The sequence below is a fragment of the Monodelphis domestica genome, chromosome X (assembly GCF_027887165.1).
Source record: "Monodelphis domestica isolate mMonDom1 chromosome X, mMonDom1.pri, whole genome shotgun sequence".
NCBI classification, from domain to species: Eukaryota; Metazoa; Chordata; class Mammalia; order Didelphimorphia; family Didelphidae; genus Monodelphis; species Monodelphis domestica.
Window position 1 is genome coordinate 35,890,154 of NC_077235.1, and position 15,932 is coordinate 35,906,085.

The 15,932-nt window shown below is 39.0% G+C and overlaps 1 protein-coding gene and 1 long non-coding RNA gene across 6 annotated transcripts in view; one reads left to right on the forward strand and one right to left on the reverse strand.

Annotated features, from left to right (window-relative positions):
- The window catches only part of LOC130456130 (uncharacterized), a 93,034-nt gene extending 90,795 nt beyond the window's left edge, over positions 1-2,239 (forward strand). For all 4 annotated transcript variants that reach the window (XR_008914633.1, XR_008914631.1, XR_008914634.1 and 1 more), the window contains one exon: positions 2,111-2,239. This is a non-coding gene — a long non-coding RNA (uncharacterized LOC130456130). The remainder of the gene's footprint in view (positions 1-2,110) is intronic.
- The window catches only part of TMEM185A (transmembrane protein 185A), a 26,647-nt gene extending 10,763 nt beyond the window's left edge, over positions 1-15,884 (reverse strand). Inside the window, exons 1-3 of one of the 2 annotated variants that reach the window (XM_001364343.4) lie at positions 15,605-15,884; positions 3,999-4,175; positions 2,074-2,281 (exon numbers count right to left, since the gene is read on the reverse strand). In XM_001364343.4, coding sequence (XP_001364380.1) covers positions 2,074-2,281; positions 3,999-4,175; positions 15,605-15,642 — 423 coding nt within the window. In that variant the 5' untranslated portion in view covers positions 15,643-15,884. The remainder of the gene's footprint in view (positions 1-2,073; positions 2,282-3,998; positions 4,176-15,604) is intronic. The other variant, XM_007507269.3, reaches the window with a different exon arrangement.
- Positions 15,885-15,932: the final 48 nt, after the last annotated feature.

Here is a 15,932-nt window from a genome sequence, read left to right on the forward strand (position 1 = left end):
AAAAGATTTCTCTCAAGCTCTATAGGTGGAAATAATGGATCAATGGGCAGTATTGCTAGCATCTGTATGTATGTTTACTTTCTCAAAAATGCTACTACCCCCCAACTTCACTTCAAAGTCCACAAACTCTAGGCCAGTCAACTTGACTTTAATTTTTGGTACAATTCTAAAACATTATTAAAAGGCTGGTCAGTTAGTATCTCAAAAAGGAAACAAACAAAACCAAAAATCAGATTACAAAGGGTTAGAAGGCTTTCATCAAGAATTGGTCATTCTTGAATAACCTAATCTGCTCCTTTGACAGCATTACTAGAGTAGGGAACTATCAGGGGAATGTTGTAGTTATGGCTTACCTAGATCCAAGCAAAATGTTGAACAAAAACGCTCTCGCTACTCTTGTGAACAAGATGAGGAAACGTGAGCTAGATGACAGTATAGTCTAGTGGCTCTGGAACCTGGTAAATAGCCAGATGGCAAGAAGAGCCATTTAATGATTCACTGTCAATGTGACCCAGGGATCTGTGCTATTTGTCATTTTTATCAATGATTTGGATAAAGAGACTTATCTGCAAATTCAAAAAGTATGACATCTCATACAAAGTTAGGAGGGGTAGTTAAAAAATTAGATGACAGCATCAGAATCCAAAAAGATCTGAGCAGTCAGCTAACTGGCTAACTCTAAGGAGTTGGCATTTATTAGAGACAAATGTAAAGTGTTACCTGTGGGTTAAAAAAAATAAACCGATGGCCTCACTAGTACAAAATGTGGAAGGTTCTCTCTAGCTCTTTTCATTCCAAAAAGAAGAGATGTGGGGATAGGTTGATTATGGTCTAAAAGCTCAAGGAATTGACATATGATGTGACAAAAAAAGCTCATGTAATCTTTTTTTTAACCCTTACCTTCTGTCCTAGTTTCAACTCTAAGACAGAAGGGCAAGAGCTAGGCAATTGAGGTTAAATGACTTGCCTGGATCACAGAGCTAGTAGGTATCTGAGGCCACATTTGAATCCAGGTTTTGTCCTCCCAATTAGAGGCTTGACACTCTATCCACTGTGTTACCTAGCTGCCCGAACTCATGTAATCTTCAGGAAGCATTAAGAAAGGAGTAGTTGCAAGAACCATGGAGGTGAAAAGGATGCCCTATTTTGCCCTGGTCAGGCCATATCTAGAGTACTTTGCTCAGTTTTGAGCACCACGTTTTTAGGAAAAGTCATTGGTATAAGCTTGAGAGCCTCCAGAGAGGCAACTAGGAGAGTGAAAAGCTTTTCCACAATGCCATCAGAGGACTGGATGAAGGGAACAAGGATGTGGAACATAAAGAAAAGGAGGAGGCTGTGGGCAGGCAGAAAATAGCATGACAGCTATTTTCATGTAGTCAAAGAACGGATACGTGCAAGAGGTATACCAGATTGGCCTCAGAGCTAGAAGCATTGTGTAAAAAGGGGAAAGAGAAAAATTCAGGCTTGATGGAAGAAAGAAAATACAAAATTAGAGCTAAGTAAAAGTAGAACAGATAGCCTCAGAAGGTAGTCAGAAGGTAGGGGCTTTCTCCTTATCAGAGGTTTCCAAGCAGAGGCTAAACACTCATCAGATACATTGGAGTGGTGCTTCCCATCATAGAAAGAGTTGGAGTCTCATGTGAAAGTCTTTATCCACTGCCTTCAGACAGTGATTATTTAAAGTTACTCCTCATGCAGTCAGGAAGGCAGTTCAAAGGGACTAAGTGAAACTCAGCCAATTTGATGAGTAGAAAATATTTTAAACTGCCAGAGGTAAGGGTCAAAGAAACAGCCTCGGATATAAAAATCTGTCATTTTCAGATGGATCATTTTATTACTTTGTGTACACTTTTTAAATGGTAAGAAAAGGACATTTTTATTGCTGTTTTCTCAGGTTTGTTCTCTCTCTCTCTCTCTCTCTCTCTCTCTCTCTCTCTCTCTCTCTCTCTCTCTCTCTCTCTCTCTCTCTCTCTCTCTCTCAACTCCATTGAAATGATTGGAAAGAAATTCATACTAAAATAAGTAACAAAAAGTTTAAGTGTAAAGCATCAACCTTAGTTTATGGTCTTTTACCTCAAGTGACCTGTCATGTCGGAATCCCCACACACAGGCTGCCACAGATACTGGGGAGACAAAGAACAGCGGCATGAAGACTAGAAGCCAGAAATGGCTTCCCCTCTCAATCCTGTCACAGACCAGAACCTCAAACATCAAAAGGAGCAGGTGGATCCCCACGGCAATCAACATGGCTTTAAATTCCACACAGGTTTCTCCTTCTGCTCTAAAAATGGTCATGAGGGGAAGAAAAAAGAAAACAGGAAATATTTCAGTTCAAATCTCTGTCAGAAATGAGAGTTCAGAGCGAGAATGCTCTGAGAGCCTTATGTGCAAACCAGTAACAAATATATTTATGTGAAGGAAAATAAGAAAGCTTTAACTGAACTTCATTTCTTTTTTCCCTTCAAATTTTGGATGAGTGGCTGCAGGCTAATTTTCTAGTACTGCTCCCCCCCTTTGAGGTAAACAGGATTAAGTGACTTATCTAGTCACAGAATTAGTAAGAAACAGGGTTAAGTTATTTGCCTAGGGTCACACAGCTAGCAAGAATCTGTGGAGCACTCTATCCACTGTGCCACCTAGCTATTCTTAAACTTAGTTTCTTAAATAGAATTTTACAAATATAAAGGAACTACTCATACAGAATCAAATGACGACTCAAGACAACTAAACTAGACTGTCTCACCTTGCTAAATTTCAATATTTTTATTTTATTTGTTTTGGTCTGGGGCTGTGATTTCATTGGCATAGGAATCTCATGGTAAGGAACACCCTCTACCAATGAAGATCAAAAGACTACTCATAAGCAAAACACCACCAGATGTTTCACTGTTTTGTGAACCTTGTACTGGCAATGGACATAAAAGATTAAAGACGTCATTATATACTGACTCTAGATGCTAGCATTAGTATTTTTCCAGAAAAATACAAATCCAAGTACAACTTTCTTTTCTTGGACAATTTATTACCACAGCTCACACTCTTTGATGGACCTTATGATTGGATTCAGAGCTAGAAGGACTGTAGAAATCCAATCAACACAAAAGTTAGAGGGAAAAACAGACCCAGAGAGCTTAAGTGACATGCCCAGTCATGCAGGTGACAGAATTGGGATCTGAACCCATGTTCTGAGTCTAAATCCATCACTCTTTCTACTGTGCCACAGTAAGTTTATCAGTATATCAGAGACTGTTGCAAATGGTCTATTCTAACACCATTAAAAAGCCTATAGTCTCGCTAGAAAAGGTGAGCAAGTAACAGGAAAGGGGAGAGAAGGAAGAGCTTTACTCCCAAAAGCTGCCCACTCCTGAGTGGAGAACTGCTTATAAATTATTTTTTCTAAAACCATAGTGAAATCAATAAGCAAGCAGAATGAATTGCTCTCACTTAATCAAAAACTAAACAAGAAAATGCAGAGGCAGCTAAGTGTAGTGGTGCAAAACTGGACTGAGAGGCAGGAGGCCTAGGTTTTAGTCTCAGCCTGGCCTTATCATCCCTCTAGGACTCAGTTTTCTCACATGCTTTTTCACCTTGTTAAATTTCATCATTTTTATTTGTTTTGGTCTGGGATGGGAGGATTTAACTAGAAAATGTCCAAGATCCATTTTAGTCACAACATTCTATTATTCTATGACTCAAAAGATAGGGAAAAAATACTCCAGGTTTTTGCTCAGATGACTATCTAAATTTTTCCCTTTTCACAAGTCACAGTTCTGTATCATATAGTATTTTTTAAACTGCAGCTCATCAAAAGAACTTGTAAAAACTTGTAAAAAATGATATACTTGTATAGTACAACACTGCCAACAACCATTATATTTACATATACAAAAAAGGGTTTCTTACTAAATTTAAAAATAATTTATATGTCTATGACACACTGTTCTCTGTTAAACTTATCAAAATGTGATCACACATTCTTTCTGATAAAGCAATCTTACCGATACTGAGGGTTTCGTGCCCAGACTCCTGTTCCAACTGAGGCGCCAACAATGACCATTAATTTCCACAGCCATATTGGAGCAAATACAGCCCAGTAACTCCACTGAATGATGCCATCTAGCCGAAGGGCCAACAGCACTGAAAACAGCAGCAAGCAAGCATAGATGAGGAATTTACTAAAAAAGAGAGAATGAGAGAGAAAGGGAGAGAAAGAGAAAGAAAAAATGATTAAAAAGAACTCCCTTTAGCAAAGTCTGACTGGCACCATGAGAGAGAAAATCTATGTTCCTTGAAGCATAAAAATATTTTCTACCCAAGGTTGTGGAGATTGGTTTTGCTTAACTTACTTTCTTTGTTAAAAGGGAAGACTAATTGGCAATAGAAGGGAATGATGGGCATATTCAGAAATGACTGGGATATAAAAACAAAAGCCATCAATTAAACTCTGCTTAAAGCTTCTGTAAAAGAAAAGACAGTCAGAAGCCAGGTTCATACCCTAACATTAAACATGTAAACACAAAATAATCACAACTCACTTGATGTAATTAAAACATGCCCCTCTTGATGTCTCGAAAATATTTATACAAAATTATAATGAGGTATTTGGAGGAACATATAATTAGTATATAAATAAATTCCCCCACATGAATCTTATTTAGAGCATTATTTAGCATCCTGACTTTACTTAGTTGGAATCTAATTTTTTATGATAAAAACAATTACAAAAACCTACCAAAAAGAAAAAAAATCATCCAACACTTTAATTCTAAAAAGGAGACTTACTAAGTCTGGATTAATATGTATAATCATTATGGTGACTTTCCCCAAGCATAGAACAAACTGCAAAATCAGATTCTGTTGGAGGCTGTGATTTTTCCTATGATTTTTAAACCCAAGGTTCACCAAAAAAATTGCTAAAAGAAGTTTAGTTTCACTTCACAAAAAACAACCTAGAGCTTTCAAGTCACTAAATGCTAGTGGTAATGAATCAGGAGTTCTGGGTTTGAATCCTACATCTGGCACTTGCTATGTTTATTTATATGATTTGGGACAAATCCGTTTGTCTTTCTAAGATTTAGCTTCCTATTCTATAAAATGGGGCTAGTGTTTGCACTAACATTCACTGGGTTGTGGAGAAAGCGATCTGTAAAGCGTACAGGGCTATATAAATGTGTTGTTATTACAGGGCTTCTGTTTTGCAGAAACTTAGATGGAGCTCTCCACTCAGATTTCTACTTCCTGCCTCTTCCTCTTCACAGGTAAATAGACTAAAAAGAATAAAAAGAGGCAGAGGAAGAAACAGCCTGTAATGAGTAATGCCTTGTGGGAAGGAAACAGAACCTTGGTCAAAATATAAAAGCCTTTGTGTCTGTTCTTCCTCTTCTCTTCCAGGAAAGAGTATTCTCACCCCCAACTCCTATCTCAAATAGAGTTGGAAAAAAAAGAACACAATGATTGCTTTTTCTTCCCTTTACATTTTTAAAAACAAATACAATTTGTTTGAATATAGTTGAGAGACAAAGACAAATCACCATACTTACTATCTGCAATCTGTATACTTTTGTGCCATCCTCTTCCCAAGCCAAAGTACCTTGATGCCAGCTGGGTGAGCTTCCCATTTCCCTCTGACATATCCTGGCTATGAGACCCTGGGGAAGTCCCTGTACCAATTCTTAATATTTCAGGCAACTCTCTAAAAGACTGAAGAACAGCAAAGGTGCTGCCCTGCATTGAGAGAAAAGCTCCTTTACTTAGGAATTCCATCTACCAATGAAATCCCAGGTCCAGTTCCTAATCCCATCTCTACTTTTTTGTGCAATTTGCCCTTTAAGTCAAGGTGCTTTACTTTTAATCAGATAGCATTGTTGCTGACTGTTGTACTAAATCTAATTTGGGGGAAGATGCTTTCCTTTACTTAGCAGCAGTCAGTGCAAATATTAACTCTACATCTCTACATACAATTTCCCCCTCATGTTTCTTCATATTCTTTGTTCATTGTTGTAACAATTTCCATACAATAATTATCTCTAGATACTAGATTCTTCCTAGGAGCTTCATGGTATTGAAAATACAATTATTTGCCATTTGTTTGTTTCTTTCTCTTACCTTCCTTAGAATCAATACTGCGTATGGGTTCTAAGGCAGAGGAGTTGTAAGGATTGGGAAATGGAGTTTAAGTGACTCGCCCAGGGTGACATGGCTAAGAAGTGGCTGAGGCCAGATTTGAACCCAGGATGGACCTCACTTCCCTAAGCCTGGCTCTGAGATAATACAGTATGAATGACAAATTATCTATTTAAAAGTACATATATATCCTTGGCACAAAGTAGAACCTTGTGAACAATAAACAAAGTCTTTGAACAGAAATTTCAGCTGGTTTAATTCTGAATGCAAAAGTGTATTCTCTACTAAAGAGGAGGTATAGTAAATCAGTGGTGTCAAACTCAAATAGAAATGGATCCCTGTGGGTAACATATTGACTTAGAAAACCACAAATTAAAATGATCTGTTGTTATTGCCTTTTACTTTCTGTTAAAACTTTTTCCCAGTGATACTTTTATCTGCTTTGACAAGCCCTTAACTAATGCTGACACCTCTCTCCATATCAAACCATACATAAAAATACAATTCATGTGGTCCATAATGTGCTTAGAAAACAAGAGCTGACAGAATTAATAAACTATCTACATAACAGAACTAAGTATTGGGAAACACAATTACTAACATTATTAAACAAAAGGGAAATGTTTTTACCCATATTTTATACTGAGTATAATAAACAGCTAATGCTGAGTGGCCTGGATTATAGAACACAGACTCTGAATTACCATTTGGAACACAGTCAGTTCTGGAATTTAATTCAAGGTTTTGATTCTATTAATGTCCCATATACTGCCACTCTACTTGTGATCACTTAGGGTAAATGAAAATGCCAAGCTCTCAGACAAGGAACCCTAACTCGGGGAATTTTCAAACACTTCTGAAATACTTCCCTCATCTCTTTGCCCCACCACCTCTGTATCCACTTTTCAAGAGCACAGGTATGTTTACATTCAAGAAAAAGTAAATACTCTGTTCTGGCTTAACATTTAAAGAATGACTGTGGAGCCAATGGTTCCTCTATGGTTTCCTACCCAGGCTCAGAGTTATTTCCAAAGAAGATTTTCCAAAAGGTTTTGAGCAATGGCAGAATCCCTGAACTAAGTGTATAACCAAAGTCCCAAAGGAACTTCTTTAAAGGCCAGCAGTCATTTGGATTTATGTACTTTCATCTGTGTGTGGTTTTTTTGCTTGCAGAGTCTAGGCTGAGATCAAAGCCTCTCCTTAAATGAAAGTTCCTTATGACATAATGTGGTTACTTCTGGGTTAATTTCTAGAAGTGATCAGGTTGACTGCAATGAAATATCACTAAGGTTGTTATAGGGTAGACTTAACTTTTTATAGATGGTTTGAGATAAGAGACCAAAAAAAAAACCCACCACATGGAAGGGTAGAGGAGTGATCCTTCAACCAAATGAACAGCTGGTTAAAAAGATGGTATCTGAGAACAGGATTTGGATTTCTGAATCACAGCTTAAAATATAGCAGTAATTGGCTCCTGGCCAGGGAGATTTTAGGACTGATAAGAATCTACTTGCTGAGAGTCTTGCAAATCTAATTATAAGAATTTTAAATTGAAAAGGAAGGGGGACAGAGAAACTGCCTCCAAATATACATCAAACTAAATACCATAAAGGGTAGCTTCAGTGTGGGCGGAATAGCAATTGAGATGCCTAGCAATTTAGAAGACAAAATCCTACATAGCCAGCAACTGAAAACCCATGGCTTCAGATGACTAAATACACAAATTAGTCAAATGTAGTAGCACTACAATATGGCTCTGGAGGACATACCTTCATCAAAAGGCATACCCACTGACCCTAGGCCAGATCTCGGGGTCCAAACACAAGTCTAATTGTCTAATTGCTCTTGAACATGACAGCCCTTAAGATAGCTGCATAGCATTTAATGAGTTTCTCGATACTTTACATACTAGGTTTTTTGATAATAGAGAACATACCTGATTTTTATTTTTTGGCATGTATATTTTTCATGTAACATTCACAAAGTAAAATTAAGTTACTCCTTACCAAGGCTAACCCCCTCGACCTTCTCAGGTGATCCCATTCTATTCTGTCTTCTCCCACCAAATTACCTCCTGTCATCTCTATAACTTCTTTTCTTTCTTTTTATTTTTTAAGCCCTTACCTTCTGTCTTAGTAACAGTTCTAAGAGTGGTGGTAAGGTCTAGGCAATTGGGGTTAAGTGGTCACACAGCTAGGAAGTGTCTGAGGTCAAATTTGAACCTAGGTCCTTCTGACTCCAGGCTTGGCTCTCTATCCACTTAGGCTACCTTGCTGCCTCTAGTACTTATTTTCAATCTCTCCCTGCCTACTGGCTCCTTCCTACTACCTATAAACATGTCCATGTCTCCCACTTATCTTCAAAGAATCCTTACTTACTCCTTCTATCCACTAAACTATCTTTTCTGCCCTTTGTGGCTAAATTTCTAGATATTCTGCCTTTTAACCTCATCATTCCACTAAAACTGCTTTCTCCGAAATTACCAACTATTTTTTAATCTGCCAAATCCAAAGGCCCTTTCTCAACCTTTATTTTCCTTAGCCTCTCTTAAGCCTTTGATCCTGTTGATCATTTTCTTCTCCTTGGTACTCTCTTTTCTCTAGGTCCACCTATGGCATGTGTACCTGATCATGCCAGAGGGAGCTGTTACCGTCTCCCTCTCTGAAGGCACCTGAGGACATTTATCACCTGCTCCACCCCTCTGTCCAGCAGCCCAATGGGAGTGTTTGTTCCCTCCCCTGTTGGGGATAGGGGAGGGGGCAGCTTACATGTAGTGTGAGGGTTGCAGTTTGGGCACTCAGTCTCTAAAAGGTTTGCCATCACTGACCTAGGTTATCAGGACAATATTATTTAGAGGTTCTCCTTCTACTTATAATTGTTGCTTCAGTTTCCTTTACTGGATACTTATCTACATTATATCCTCCAACAAAAGGTGTCCCATGGAATTCTACCCAGGGTCTTTTCCTTTTCTCTTTCTTTCTTTTTTCATTTAGTAATCACATAGCACCCATGGATTTAATTATCATCTCTGTGTTGATGATTCTCAAATTTACTTATCTTGGATGGTCTCCTCTGCTGACCTCCAATTTTGTCTCCAACAGACATCTTGAACTGGATGTCCAATAGACATCTTAAACTCAACCTGTCCAAAACTGAATTATCTTTCCCCCCAAACCATCCCCAACTCCTATGTTTCCTATTACCATATGGGGTGACTTGAAACCTAGGTGTCAACCACCTATCCTCACTATTTCTGCCCCATCTCCTCGTCCAATCTGTTGCCAAGACCTGTCAAATTCACCTTTGTGACATCTCTCTAACAGATCCTCTGCTCTGATATTGCCACCACTCTGAGGCAGGCCTATATCACCTCTTATCAAAATTATACAATAGTGTGCGGGTGGGTCTGCCTGTCTCAGGTCTCTCCCTAATCCAATCCATCTGTTATACCTCCACCAAAATGATTTTCCAAAATTGCAGGTCTAACCATGTCACCTCAAACCCTTATCCTCAATAGAACTCTTACCTTCCTCCAAGAGCAAATAGGAAATCCTACATTTGGAGTTCAAAGTCCTTCATAACCTACCCCTCTCCTAATGGTCTTCTTACATCTGACTCCCTGACCCAGTGATACTGGCCTCTTGGTTGTTCCATGATCAAGACATTATATTTCTCAACTCTCAGCATTACTTTCCACCCTCATCTTTGCCTACTGTCTTCCTTGGCTTTCTTCGAGTTCCAATAAAAATTCCAGCTTCTTTAGGAAGCCTTTACCAACCTTAATTCTAGCGCCTTTCTTCTGTTAATTAATTCCAATTTATCCTCTATATATCTTGCTTGTGCATATTTACTTACCTGTTGTCTCCCTTAATAGATTGTGAGCTTTTTAGGGTAGGGGCTATCTTCTGCATCTTTCTGTATCCCCAGCACTAAGCACAGTGACCAGCACATGGTAGGTGCTAATGTTTATTGGTTGAATGACTAAAAACCATAGAAGTGAAGAAAGAAGTACTACACTCAATTCAGCAAGTGCAGTTGATGCTCAACAACTAGAGAGAGGACCATTTAATCACTATAGTTTATATCACAATTCCTCCAAATTAATTTTACTGAGTGATTGGGCCACTGCTTATCCACAGAGATTCAATAAACAATTAAAATGTTTAAAATTATAGAACATGAAACCAACTTGGTTATCTCTAGATTCTTTGATTCTAACCTACTCAGACTGCTAGGGAAAGAGAAGGGGTGGAGAGGGGGACCAGGCTTGGTAATGTGGTACAGTGACAAGATAGTGGATAGAGTGCCATGCCTGGAGTCAGGGGGACTTGGGTTCAAATATGGCCTCAGATACTTCTTAGCTGTGAGACTGGGCAAATCACTTAACCACAGATGCCCAGCCCTTGCCATTCTGCCTTGGAGTTGTTACTAATATAGAAAGTAAGGGTTTAAAAAAAGAGGAAGAGGCTTTGGTTTTAAAAAATCACTCTATTACAAAATTGAATATGGAAATAGGTTTTGTGGGGGAGAGAACATGAATCCTATAATCATGGAAAAATTAAAAAAATAAAATTATATTAAAAACAGAGATAGAATGATGACAGAAAAAAAGGAGAAAGAAAAGAACAATGAATTTCAAGGCTGAGAACCTGAGTCTAAATTTCAACTCTGCCACTGCCTTGTGACCTTGGGCAAATTACTTTACCTTTATGGGTATCAATCTCCTCAGCTATAAAATAACAGATCAGAAAAGGTCCAATGGATCTATGACTCAATCCTCTCAACAGTTTTTTTAATAAACAGTCAGGGGAAAATAATTACATTTATGATCATTTAATCCTAAGACTATTTGAAAAAACACAATCCATTATAAATTTAAATATTTTGATGATACCTATTAAAGTTCAACCATTGCCCTATTGCTATACATTTTATACTGACAAGACTTTACTGATGTGGCCTTAAAAGACATAACAGACTGAATTTTTAAAATGTCTACCTAATGAGCCCTCTTCTCTCTTCCTACCTAGGCTCCTTCCCAACCCAGCTTCATTTAAAAATCCATGCTGGCATGAGTCTGACTCCAGACCTCCAATTTGTTCAACAACAACAACAACAACAACAAAGACTGCCAGGATCTGAATTGTCTTAGAGTCTATAAGCTTCAGGAGGCCCAAAGATAGCTTTTAGACCACTGATATTGGGCAGCATTTTTTTGTCCCTTGCATCTCCAAAGCAGTTAGGAACCCCAGAATTCATGATTCCAGGAATGGGCTAAGACTGAGGCATGCTAATGCCCTAGATACATGTAAACCAGCAGCCACTCTGAATTGAGGTTTGGAAATCCTATGACTAGGATGCCCCAGCCATTAGAAAGCCTCATTCATGCAGGTAATGACTGATGATGAAGCCAATTTATCTGATTCAGCAAGTCTTAACTTGCTGTGAACAATTGTGAAAAGAATTTCATGATGCTGGAAAAAGGCTCACAGCAGTTACCTGGTAACTCTGCCTGCCCATCTGAGTGCTGGGAAACTAGTATTAGCCATAACCTGAAAAAATATACCTGTCACTTTAGCTCCAATAGCACAGGGGAAAAGAAAGTGATTCCCATGCTCAGAAGGCTGGAATAATCTGGGTCCCCTGTTGAAGTTAGGCCTCTTTTGTGTATTATAATGACAAATTGTTTTTGAGAGGGAGGGGAGGTATGCTTTAGGACTCCATGGAAGTAGTAGCAGAAAATAGCAGAATTGGGTTTCCCCTAAAGGTTGCTAAATGGTAGGATTTCATAGGGAGCATAAGACTACCACTGCTTTTGAAGCTCATTAGCTTAGTCATTTAGTCCAGAGGTTCTTAACCTTTTTTGGTGTCGTGGGATCCCTTGGGTGGTCTGGTGAAACCTATGGACCTCTCCTCTGAATGTTTTAAGATACATAAAATACCGAGTTTAGAAAGGAAATCAACTACATGGAAATACAGTTAACAAAATATATTTTTTCTAAAGGACCTGGAACCCAGGTTAACAACCTCTGCTTTAATCGAATACAGTTGTTTAACAACTGAGGTCCATAGAGTGATTTCATTATTATCAATGGCAAATTTCACAGAACTAGAACTCAACATTCTATTACATGCATGGTGTCTTATTCTTTTTAAACCCTTATCTTCTCTGTCTTAGAATCAATATTGTGTATTGGTTCCAAGGTAGAAGAATGGTAAAAGCTAGACAATTGGGGTTAAGTGCCCAGGGTCATAGAGCTAGGAAGTTATGTGAGGCCACATTTGAACCTGGCATCTCCTGCCTCCAGACCTGGCTTTCTATTCACTGAGCCACTTAGCTGCCCCACAGAGTACCTTTTTAAAACACATTTTCCAGCACAGGCTCTCTTCCTAATTCCACACTGGACAGTAAATTAACTGAGGGTAATGAATGTGTGTGATTTTTCACTTTTCTATACCTGCTCAATGACTGGCACATCTATATCCACCAGCATAGAGTATGATAAACTCCAATCAAGCAGCTGGGGAATTGTTTGAGGTTAGGTAACTTGCCCATGCTACTATATCCTGTTGGTATTAAATCCAGGTCTTCTATATTCAAAGCCCAGAATTCTATCCACTGGACAAGGTTACTGTTATATATGGAACAAAGTTAGGGCTTAATGTTTGTTGAATTGGTGTTTAAAAGTTCCATGTATATGCCTTAAGGACCCTTCACAATATATAAGTAAAGGATGCCAAAAAAGACAAGTCCATTGTGCAAAACATCAAATTCTTCAATAGAGTGGTATAGCCACCAATAGTGTTGACTACATATAGCCATTCTATGCCTTCTAATCTCACTGATCTAAAACTTTGATTTGATAACACTACCAATCAACATTCTTTGTTTCAAGAGAAAAAAAAATCTCATCTCTTGGAATCTCTATGATCTCATTCATTCTTCTCAACTTCAAAGTATGCCAATACAGAAGACATTTAAACTTTTCAAGACTATATACTTAAAGTAGAGTTAAAATAATGAAGTCGATGTTTGGGGATATGAAATTTTCTTATATTGATCTCAGAAGAAACTCAATATAACCAAAAATGATTTAAAAACCTCAAATCCAAAATCCTGTTGATGTTTTTGTAGCTGCAGCAGTAAAGTTCTCCTTGCCAACACCCTTAAAGTCACAGGCTGGGAGTTGGAAGAGACCTTGGACCCCAGGTCACACAGAGCCAAAGATTTGAACCCAGGTCATCTGACTCCAATCCCAGTGCTGTGCCATAAATAATTACTTCCAATTCCTTCTGAATTCTGAATTGTTGGATAATTACCCAAAAAATTTTGGGCATTTTATGGCAGGGAAGTGCTGTACAGTAACTGTCACATTTCTAGTGAGAGATCCTTCTCCCTCCATTGTGAAAAAATAAAACAAAACAAAACCAGAGGGGGTAGTCCAAGGTCACAGAGCAGGTTCCTAGAGCTGAATGGGTCCTGGAGGCTATCTAGTTCAAGATCCTCATTTTTCTGCTTAGGAAGATTAAATGATTTGTCCAAAATCACAAAAGGATTTAAGTCTAGATACAGCTCCAGAATCAGTGTTTTTTCCACTATATCCACTATATCAATAAGTTCAGTTTTTAAATTGTTTTCTCATTATCTCCACTAAACTTAGTCTTAAAGACTAAGTCTTACTACTTTTTGGCATTTAGTTTTTAACTCTGGACCCTTTAATCCATTCTTTATGTTGCCAAAATTCTCACCTTGTATGCATACATCTCATCATGCTGCTCTTCAAACATCTTAAGTAATTTTCTACTGCCTACCAAATCAAGGTTAAACTCTGGCACTGAGGACCGCCACAATCCTATTCCATATAACTCATTAGGCATTATATGCCAGCCTTAAGTAAACTCTGTTCTCTTTCAAACCAGTACCTCTTCCTCATCTGTACCTTTGTTCACAGTATTTCCTAGTTTTGAAAGTCCCTCTTCAACATTTCTTATCTTAACTTTTCTATTCCATCCTTTATAGCCCATCTTGAACATCACCTTCTCCAAAAGGTCCTCCCTGATCCTCTTGTATAGCAAGGATCTTTGTCCTTTAGACCTCCCATACCATAGTTTCTATTGAAATCATAGAAAACTGCACCCCCTTAGCACAGTGCTCTGCAAACAGCAGGCATTTAACATGCTTGGTGAATGAATGAATGAATGAATGGGAATCAACCATTACCTTTTACTGGCACCTGTAGTTGTGGAAAACTAGTCTGAAGCACAGAAAAAGTTCTCCATTCCCCAATAAGGTGAGTCTCTATACAATATACCTATGAGGCTAACAATGATGTTGCCTATTTCTAAAACTAACACATACAGAATTCACTATGATCTATATTATAAAACTTCCAGTGACCTTTTTCCAGCCACAGAACTTTTGCCTAGAATACAGAGTATAGTTTCTACAGAGACATTTCTGTTTATAGGAACACACTATATAACCTGGGTTCATCACTAATATGATAAGGAAAATGATGACTTCTCTGCCTTAGTTTTTCCATTTGTGAAATAAGGTCTTTACGTCAGTCAATCAGTCAACAAATATTTGTTAAGTCCATACTATGTGTCAGGTACTGTGTTAAGCTCCAAAGATAAAGGTCAGTTTAATGGGAGAAACAATATGCAAACAACTATATACCTAAGTTTAAAAAAAAGAAATGTACATGTATATATAGTAAAAAACCAAAAATGTATATATATGGTAAATGGGAGGTAATCACAGGGGGATGGCACTCACAGTACCTATCCAGCTGTGAAGGTGGGAAATTCTAAGTTATTCATTAAAAGATGCTATGTAAGGCAAGTACCAGCATATCCTGCCATCAACTCCAGACTGGGTTCCAGATACAAATTTGGCAATAAATAAATAAATAAATAAATAAGGAAGATCAAAGTATAGGATTGAATATCAAGGAAACCCTTGAGGTTCAGAGTCGTAGGGCAAGTGCTGGGAAGTAACACAAGGATAAGAGAAATGAAAGAGGTTTGGTACTGAACCCTGGAGGGCAGAGGGGGTGGGAGAAAGAAGGAACAAGAGAAGGAGAAGGAAGTGGTGAAAACAATAAAGGGGGGTGAGGGGGGAGGCGTGGAAACCGTCGGTTGGCAGGGTGAATGTGTCTTGATGTGTGTGTGTGTGTGTGTGTGTGTGTGTCGGAGTTAACTGACAAATAACTTGAAAGTAGACATACAATGTTTGTCCTGGGAGGGGTTAGAGGAATTGATGGTAATGCCAGGAGAGGAGAAGAATGAAGGAGAACAAGGGTCGTTTCCAGTAAAGGACCTTTAAATAGGAAAAGAGAAAGCAGAGGGGCCCACGGATCGAGCCCGACGATCTCCTTCCCGGTCCCCAAAGCTTTTCTCGCTGTTCCCCCCACCTCCAGGTTCTTCCCTCCCGGTGTCTCTGGCCCGATACTTCCCGGGGGACGCTGCGCGGCCTCACCTTGGGTTAAAGTCCTGGAAGAGGCCCCTCAGGTTCATGGCGAAGAACTCCACTGCTCACTATTCTTCTTTCTCCCCGACACCGCACTACTTGCGCGTCACAACGGATTCATGGTGTTACCCGTCCCGCCGTTGCTTCGGGTCCGCGTCTTTCCTCCTTAGCCTTTACCTCCTCCTCCTCCTCCCCCTTCTCCTCCTCCAGAGGCCCTAAAGGCCGCCTCCTCTTTCCCCCCCACCTACACCAACTCCTCCCTAACCGGCTTCCGTAAAGATACTGAGCATGCGCGTTTAACCCTGACGAAACCGTCGGGTTCTCGGACTCGAGCCGA